Source organism: Limulus polyphemus, unplaced genomic scaffold (assembly GCF_000517525.1).
Source record: "Limulus polyphemus unplaced genomic scaffold, Limulus_polyphemus-2.1.2 Scaffold1194, whole genome shotgun sequence".
NCBI classification, from domain to species: domain Eukaryota; kingdom Metazoa; phylum Arthropoda; class Merostomata; order Xiphosura; family Limulidae; genus Limulus; species Limulus polyphemus.
Window position 1 is genome coordinate 199,910 of NW_013666804.1, and position 10,130 is coordinate 210,039.

Below are 10,130 nucleotides of genomic sequence, written 5' to 3' on the forward strand. Positions count from 1 at the left end.
AAATCGTGCGTCTAGTTGACTTGGATTCAGAAATATTATGAAAATCGTGCGTTTAGTTGTCCTGGATCCAAATATATTATAAAAATTTTGCGTCTATTTGTCCTGGATTCAAAAATATTACGAAAATCGTATATAATTCCGTATTAAAAAATACGAAACCTATACAACATCCTCCACTCAGTTATAAAATATGTTTGACGTTAGTCTTAATGCTAGTTAAAATATAAGAATTTAGATACTAGTAAACCTCTTTCAAAAACTTTCTGGATAACTTTCGATAAATCACATTATTCCAAAATTCAAATTAACATTAGCTGTTAAGATCGAATAAATATTTTACGAGTTTATATTATAAAGTTTCAAATCTAACGAATAAAAAGAGAACGATGCTGGTTGGTGATCCATATATTGGCATCTGGAAAATGATGTGCTTTATTGTTGAATTTCTGAAGCAGATTCGATACTGGTGACACTGAAACAGGCGATAAACAACTACATCTTTATTCTTACACAGAACTATTTTTTAAAAGATTTATCAAAATTACCAAATTTACAGGATTGAATGAAATTTACCTCGGAGGACAATCGTGGGTGTTGCAGGCTCTCATCTTATCTAGAGGCTTAGCGGTAGTGTTACAGAATTTATCTTCAACCTTTCCCGATGCTTTCTCTGCGCAAAAAGCTTCAGAAATCTGCTTTCCTGGGATACAGAAAGAAAAGTACCTTAGATCAACTGCGTTATCATAACGACCAACGAAACTAGACATCTTCAAAGAATGATCAAAAGGTTGGAACATTAGTTTCATTGAATACTCACAACATTTATATCTATTTTTTACGAACAGCTAGCTACAGTTGAACATTGTGATGTGAAAAAATAACGAATTGCGAACAGTAATTCAGGATATCTCAGTATATTTCAGTCAGTTGAAAGCTTGGGCTCTTTATTAACAGGTTGAACGTACATGTGTATATATAGTTATGATATCATTGTACGAGGTGGATAGATTTAGAGCTGAAGAGTGGTGAAAACTTCGAAACCGGTTTCCCGAAAGAGAAAATAATTTCAAATAACTGTAAAAATTAGAAGAAACAATAAAAAAATTGTTTGCGGTATATGTAGGAGTGGAAATAATTATGAAAATAAAAAGCTGATAGATATATAGTACATGTAGGAATGGAAATAATTATGAAAATATACATCTGATAAATATATAGTATATTTTGTAGGAATGGAAAATAATTATGAAAATATAAGGATAATAAATACATAATATATGTAGGAATAGAAGTAATTATGAAAATATAAAGCTGATAAATATATAGGAGTCATAAAAGAACGTGGGGTGGCAGCTAGATGGTGAACGAAGAAATGGTAAACACGTGGTGGCAGCTAGATGGTGAACAAAGAAATGGTAAACAAGTGGTGGCAGCTAGATGGTGAACAAACGAATGGTAAACTGGTGGCAGCTAGATGTTGAACTTAGTAATGGTAAACGAGTGGTGGCAGCTTTTCACCACCTAGCTGCCACCACTCGTTTACCATTCCTAAGTTCACCATCTAGCTGCCACCACTCGTTTACCATTCCTAAGTTCACCATCTCAGAAATGGTAAACGAGTGGTGGCAGCTAGATGGTGAACAAAGGAATGGTAAAAAAACATTAACAATAAATATACCAGAAAAAAACAATTAAACTGTACAGGGCATACTTTGTATGTGAAGCCTTTTCTTTACATAGAGCGTTACATTTTATGTTCATGATATTGGAGAGATTTTCAATCAGTGATCGTGGAATATTGTTTGAAATGTCCTATATTACACCACACAATTCAAACCTGGATTCGTTTTTAAAAGACACGTGTCTCCAGCTTTCCTCATTCAATTAGATATGATGTCATGGCCATATTTGTGCTTGCTTTGATTAATTCTTCTCGGCAGCTGTTTTTGAGTAGCCACATGTCCATTTATATCACTTCGTGCTAATGGTATAATGCTGTTCTGGAGGAGACATCCACAGTAAGGCTATTGGCAACATTTGTACTTGACCATCCTCTATCTTCTAAGGAACATACCATGAAATACTTAACATTATTTTTGAAAAGTTTTGATTTACAGCTTCGACCACCTCTATTGTTATGGTGCAAGCTTTATGCCCTCTCTTCAGAGTCTTGTATACAGTTCATGGAATCCTGCTGCAATTTGTTAACAGTTCCCACTAAGTCATTGAATCTTGCTGTAATATTTTAACAGTTCCTACTAAATCATGGAATCTTGCTGTAATATTTTATCAGATACTACTAAATCATGGAATCAAGCTGTAATATTTTAACAGTTCCCACTAAGTCATTGAATCTTGCTGTAATATTTTAACAGCTCCTACTAAATCATGGAATCTTGCTTTAATATTTTATCAGATACTACTAAATCATGGAATCAAGCTGTAATATTTTAACAGTTCATACTAAATCATGGAATCTTGCTGTAATATTTTAACAGTTCCTACTAAATCATGGAATCTTGCTGTAATATTTTAACACTTCCTACTAAATCATGGAATGTAGCTGTAATATTTAACAGTTCCTACTAAATCATGGAATATTGCTGTAATATTTTAACAGTTTCTACTAAATCATGGAATCTTGCTGTAATATTTTAACAGTTCTTAATAAATCATGGAATCTTGTTGCTATATTTTAAAAGTTCTGGCTAAATCATGGAATCTTGCTGCAGTTGTTTAACAGTTCCTACTAAACCATGAAATCTTGCTGCATTTTTTTAACGATTCCTACTAGACATGGAATATTGTTGCAATGTTTTAACAGTTCCAACTAAACCATGAAATCTTTCTGCACTTTTTTAACAGTTCCTACCAAATAATGGAATCTTGCTGCAATATTTTAACAACCTGTTAAAATATTACAGCTAGATTCCATTATTTGGTAGGAACTGTTAAAAAAGTGCAGAAAGATTTCATGGTTTAGTGGGAACTGTTAAAACATTGCAACAATATTCCATGTCTAGTAGGAATCGTTAAAAAAATGCAGCAAGATTTCATGGTTTAGTAGGAACTGTTAAACAACTGCAGCAAGATTCCATGATTTAGCCAGAACTGTTAAAATATAGCAACAAGATTCCATGAGTTAGTGGGAACTTTAACAAACTGCATCAAAATTCCGTGATTTAGTGGGAACTTTTTATAATTACAGCAAAATTCCATGACTTAGTGGGAACCCTACTAAATCAAGGAATCTTGCTGTAATATTTTAACAGTTCTTACTAAATCATGGAATCTTGCTGCAGTCGTTTAACAGTTCCAACTAAACCATGAAATCTTTCTGCACTTTTTAACAGTTCCTACCAAATAATGGAATCTTGCTGCAGTTTGTTAAAAGTTCCCATTAAATCATGGACTTTTTAAGGGAAGTATCATTGAAGATCCAGAGTTTTATAGCTTTGTCACATGATACTTAAGTCTATAACTATTAATACTATTTCTTCTGGACATAGTGTGGCAGCCTGTAATCCTATAGGCTTTATACACTTTTAGATTAGTCAAATGACAACGACTCACAGTTTAAACTATCAAGACGTGACCGCACTTTGGTAAAACTAATTTTCACACGATAACGGGGTTTCATTACCATTATATTTAACATCATTTTTACACTCTTTCTCCTCTCTATTTCCATAATTAGTACAATACTGTCATTTGCTCGTCCAATGTTACTGCCTACATTTTTTTTATCTAATATAACTTCTCACATTGTAGTCTTTAAAATATTTGACACATTATTTTCAGTATTTTCACTTATTCCTTACTCTACTCATTCCCATTCTCTTCGAGCGAAGATCAATAATAGTATTGTATGATATTGTATAAACTAAGTGCATTTAGCAAAATATCTCATAGATAAAGACCTTATTTTAAGATCAAGAGCCTTTGAAAGATTAAAACCATTACATTGAAGTTTTTATTGTGAATATTTTTAGACTTTATATAATTCCATTAAAAAAAACTGAATTTATCAATATTTTTTCCCTAAATAATAGGTTAATATCTAATTAATATATATATATAGATTTTGTAAAATTAGCAATAATCCGGTGATTTACACATTGTTATTGTGGCTAGTAACACTGCTTTTAAATTAATTATGCTTCAGGTTCCATGCCTTCCTGAGAAATAAGTTTCCTTGACTTTCAATCTCACTCATTCCACTGGATGTGATTAGATACTAGTCTGTATGACACAGTAATTTTCCTTGTAATAAGCTTCTGTAAAGGATGGTGAGGTTAATTGTTAGGTTACACATCATAACAGCTTTCAACAGAGCTTTCACTGGCTTCACTTTTAAGCGGTCATAGCAGTTGAAACTGTGTCGAAGAACATCAAGCGTAATGGCTATAATGAGAATGTTTGTTCATTTGTTAAATTTCACACAAAGCTATATGAAGTCTATCTGGACTAGCCGTCCCTAGTTTTGAAGCGATAGACTAAAGGGAAGGCAGCTAGACAACACCACCCACCGCCAGCTGTTGTTAGAGCAAATAGTGGAATTTAACCTCCATTTTTATAACTCCACAAAATGTGAAGCACGACTTATTTTAGTAATAAAGGTGCGAGAATCTTCGATCTACAGTCCTGCCAGTCGATCAGGAATTTGATTTCTGCGATTCCAGGTTTTTCCTTGGTGTGGCTTGTAGCTTGTAAGCTTTTGGCTTTCGTGAACTTCAAATCATTGATTGTTATTTTCGGCTTTATTCATATAGCCTTTTGGAAGGTTGTCTTTCGTAACATTAGTCTTTACTTGAGGATATCTCCAGAATCGGTTGGTGTATTGTTTCAGTGTCCCTTGTTGTTCTAAAGGTTCAACTGGTGAATTTTTATCTTCCATTTGTGAACATTGAGGCTTTCTTTTTTAAAATGTTGTGTCCTTTGTTTCTAGAGTGCTCAGCAATTACGATACACGGATTTCATTCTATGGAAAAATCTGAGACAAAGTTCTTAAGCCATAAGGTTATCCTCGGGACATTCTTCTGAATCAAATGACGTGGTATAATGATAATACTATATAAACTGAGATTAACCCTATGTATTGAGAACACCAAAACATTTGTTTGTGGTCACTCTTAACGGAAGGAGTAACAGTTAAATTAACTTTTGAAAGAGGTATTTTCAAACATTTCTTGTATTATAAGTTACATATACTTGACGACATTTTAGAATAATTGTAATTCAAGAAAATGTTGTCTATAAAAATAAACTGAGATCAAAGACTACAAATTAAATTTATTGTCGCTATTCAATTTCTGTAGCAAAAACGAAAATAATATTGGTGTTAAGAATATTTTGCATTTTATAGTAATTTCTTCAAAGATATATTCTTGGGTATATTTTTTTACAAAATCATGGAAATCATATAAACATGGTCTACTATAATTATTATTATATAATTTTCTCGAGAATTGGGAACAAGATATTTCGTATGTTCTTCACCTTAAGCCCTGTTACCCGAAATCGTAATTTTTGTTCTAACAAAATTTTAATAATGGCGGAAAAACTAATTTTAAAACAGACGTGTTGTTTCGTTCTAGTAAATGTTTCGTTATTTGGCTCTACATTCTTTAATACTCTCAAAGTCTTTTCATTGGATTATTGGTTTGTTTTTATGCACAGTTACACAATCTGTGCTATGCCCAAAACGGGTATAAGAAACCTGTTTTTAGTGTTGTAAACTTATAGACTTGCCTCTGAGCCATGGGAGGGGGGGGGGACTTTCCCTTACAAATGACTGTAGTCTCTCCACCAGCCACAAGTCTAATTGTTCTTTTGAATTAAAAATGCTATTTTCATGAACTGGGATAAAGGAAAGGTTTAATCAAATTATCAATTGAATCGTTAACATTAACTTAACTGTCCAATATTCAAAATGTCAGCATGCAATTAAATTGTTAAGATTTTTGCTTAACCGAAAGAATTGAATCAGTGATCCACTGTAGTGTAATTGAATCAGTGATCCACTGTAGTGTAGTTGAATCAGTTATACACTGTAGTGTAGTTGAATCAGTGATCCATTGTAGTGTAGTTTAATCAGTGATTCATTGTAGTGTAGTTGAATCAGTGATCCATTGTAGTGTAATTAAATCAGTGATCCACTGTAGTGTAGTTGAATCAGTTATACACTGTAGTGTAGTTGAATCAGTGATCCATTGTAGTGTAGTTTAATCAGTGATTCATTGTAGTGTAGTTGAATCAGTGATCCACTGTAGTGTAATTAAATCAGTGATCCATTGTAGTGTAATTAAATCAGTGATCCATTGTAGTGTAATTAAAGCAGTGATCCATTGTAGTGTAATTAAATCAGTGATCCACTGCAGTGTAAGTAAATCGGTGATCCATTGTAGTGTAATTAGATCAGTGATCCATTGTAGTGTAATTAAATCAGTGATCCATTGTAGTGTAATTAAATCAGTGATCCATTGTAGTTTAATTAAATCGGTGATCCATTGTAGTGTAATTAAATCAGTGATCCACTGTAGTGTAGCGAACGTTGACCTTCCCGTTCCTTGTCCAATGTTACTACCCACATAAAATTATCAAATATAACTTCTTGCACTATCATTTTTAAAAGATTTGACACGATATGATCACTATATTTTATTTATTCTTTACTAAATTCGTTTTCATTTTCTTCGCTTTAAATCAACCATTCAGACTTACCAGTATCGCAGGTGACAGAAAAAATTGGCTATTCAGACTTACCAGTACCGCAGGTGACAGAACAAACCGACCAATCGCTCATTTTCCAGAGATATTGTGGTTTTCTTATAGCATGTTTATTTGGAACTGTGTATTCGTAGGAAACTCCGAGGTTTTCATCTTGAAATAACAACTGTAAAAATAGACAATATACATGTAACTATCGGTAACTAAATAACTTTTATTAGACATTATGAGTTGTTATTTGTGGAAAAACAATAAAAAGTTGTTTTTTAAGAGTAGGTTTAAAACTTTATATTTTTAACTATGTGCTTTTTACATTGCTGGCCACTTTATTAGAAGCTATGTACTCTTTAAAACTCGGATCTGACTTGAGCAATAGATACAAGTTATATTGATCATCTGTAGCACTATAAGTGACTGGGACAGGCATGATTGCACTCAAGCTAAAAGATATTGCAGCGTCTAAAAGAGGTATGGTAGTGTGAACATCTAACATGTGCCACAGTGAACAAGACAGCTTGATTATTAAACTAGCATATAACATGTGCCACAGTGGACAAGACAGCTTGATTGTTAAACTAACTGATATTACAGCGTCTAAAAGAGGTATGGTAATGTGAACATCTAACATGTGCCACAGTGGACAAGACAGCTTGATTGTTAAACTAGCATATAACATGTGCCACAGTGGACAAGACAGTTTGATTGTTAAACTAACAGATATTACAGCGTCTAAGGGAGGAATGATAGTGTGAACATCTAACATGTGCCACGGTGGACAAGACAGCTTGATTGCTAAACTAATAATTATTACAGTGTATAAAGGTGGTATGGTAGTGTGAACATCAAACATGTGCCACAGTGGACAAGATAGTTACAGAAAAAAACACAAAAAAACGCCTTCGGTGGTGTAGACGTTTGGTTAGGAAGGACTGGTGAAAGGTGATGTGGTTCAACCTTCACCATTTTTGAAGACGACAGTGTTTCCATCTATCGTTAGAAAGTGTACGTGAATGGTTTAAAGAATACGACTAAGACTACAGACACCTCCCATGGTCACCACAATCACTGGATCTCATTCCAATTGAGAGTCTGTGGGATGAACTTGTAATGCACGTTCGCCAACACATTCCCTGCTTACCTTGTTCCATGGATTGAGTAAAACATTAATGACTAAATGTGGAAAATCCTCAGGACGCCTTTCAGCACCGTGAGGTTTCTATAATGGCTGTTGTTCGGGTTAAAGGTTGCCCAACCCGTTATTAGGTAAAGTGACCAGACAATGTATACACTAAAGCTGTTTGTTACCCGAGTCCAAAATTCCATGAACAATTATACTTTATGTATTATTCAAACAACATAACCTTATTAAATCATAAATAGGATAAATTTGTCTGTTTATTTCGGATATCCGACCAAAGAGGACTATCTGCGTTAGCCGGCCATAATGGCGAACTGACAGGCAAAAGAGAAAGCTACTATCTAATAGTCTAACAGCAACCACCATCTACGTTTGGACTATTCTAGTTCAATAACAGAATTTGACTGTCACTGTTATAGCGCATCCAGAAATCAAAAGGGCGGAGCGTGATATTTTGGTACAAGATTCATGATCACGCCCCGTCAAGTTGGTACACGATTTATGATCACGCCCCGTCAAGTTTGGTATACGATTCGTGATCACGATCCGTCACGCTGGTACACGATTCATGATCACGCCCCGTCAAGTTGGTATACGATTCATGATCACGACCCGTCATGCTGGCACACGATCCATGATAACGCCCCGTCAAGTTGGTACACGATTTATGATCACGCCCCGTCAAGTTGGTATACGATTCATGATCACGACCCGTCATGCTGGTACACGATCCATGATAACGTCCCGTCAAGTTGGTACACGATTAATGATCACGCCCCGTCACGCTCGAAAGCAAATGTGAAATGTTACTAGTCATGAATTACAAGACTATGACCAAACTCTTTCAAATGAACATAATTATAAACAATGCCATTCGTGCGAAATATGATTTTCACGTAAAAATCCTTATTAACAGTTGTTAAAAGAAGCTATTGTGATATGGGATTTTTAATATTTTATGAATGGATATAATATGGAAATAGCAACAATTCATAGTTTCTTAAGCAGATGACTTACAACAAAACTGTACTATAAACACTGTGTAAACAGGAAGCAAGCTCTATTCATGATTTTCTAAGAATAGGAATTAACAAGTGCAGTCCTACCAATGAAAGATTTCTAGGAAGATTAATCACTGTGGTTAATAGTTCGTGAAACTTACCCTCATATCATATTTCAGTACATGAGACTGTTTCACTACGTTCAAAGTATTCAGCAATTAAACAGCACGAACTTTGTTCCATCTTTATTGTATAATGTTATGTAAATTATCTTCAGCATTCCTATTCACCCTTTCACTATCATTTGTAGAAATCAAACATAATGTCTAGGAATAATATAACATAGACAACACTTGCCCAGTTATTTTCTAGACTAGTTTCAGTGATTCTTTTAGTTTAGAGAAACGTCTCACCTAATCGAGATTGTCTAACCAGTGGCAATAAAAATGTTTTAATACACATGGAGCTCAATCTGTCGTTCGTTTCATCACTGAGTTTTATCGTGGGGGAGTTCCGACCTTAATCAAGATTGACTCTAAATATCACTTTACTATTGTATCAGGTTGTACGTATAAAGAGTGTTAGAATTGTGAACACCGACTTTACTATTGTATCAGGTGGTATGTATAAACAGTGTTAGAATTGTGTTTACTGAACACCGACTTTACTACTGTATCAGGTGCTACGTATAAACAGTGTTAGAATTGTGTTTACTGAACACTGACTTTACTATTGCATCAGGTGGTACGTATAAAGAGTGTTAGAATTGTGTTTACGGAACACTGACTTTGTTATTGTATCAGGTGGTACGTATAAAGAGTGTTAGAAGTGTGTTTACTGAACACTGACTTTGTTATTGTATCAGGTGCTACGTATAAAGGGTGTTAGAATTGTGAACACCGACTTTACTGTTGTATCAGGTGGTACGTATAAGGAGTGCTAGAATTGTGTTTACTGAACACTGACTTTACTATTTTATTAGGTTGTACGTATAAAGAGTGTAAGAATTGTGTTTACTGAACACCGACTTTACTATTGTATCAGGTTGTACGTATAAAGAGTGTTAGAATTGTGTTTACTGACCACTGACTTTGCTATTGTATCAGGTTGTACGTATAATGAGTGTTAGAATTGTGTTTAATGATCACTGACTTTGCTATTGTATCAGGTTGTACGTATAATGAGTGTTAAAATTGTGTTTACTGAACACTGACTTTGCTATTGTATCAGGTTGTACGTATAATGAGTGTTAGAATTGTGAA

General features: G+C 34.1%; 1 protein-coding gene across 1 annotated transcript in view; it reads right to left on the minus strand.

Moving 5' to 3' along the window:
- Positions 1–10,130, minus strand: part of LOC106462539 (A disintegrin and metalloproteinase with thrombospondin motifs 7-like) — a 70,229-nt gene that overhangs the window by 5,844 nt on the left and 54,255 nt on the right. Inside the window, exons 16-17 of the mRNA XM_022389841.1 lie at positions 6,766–6,895; positions 574–700 (exon numbers count right to left, since the gene is read on the minus strand). Of these exons, the coding sequence (XP_022245549.1) occupies positions 574–700; positions 6,766–6,895 (257 nt within the window). The remainder of the gene's footprint in view (positions 1–573; positions 701–6,765; positions 6,896–10,130) is intronic.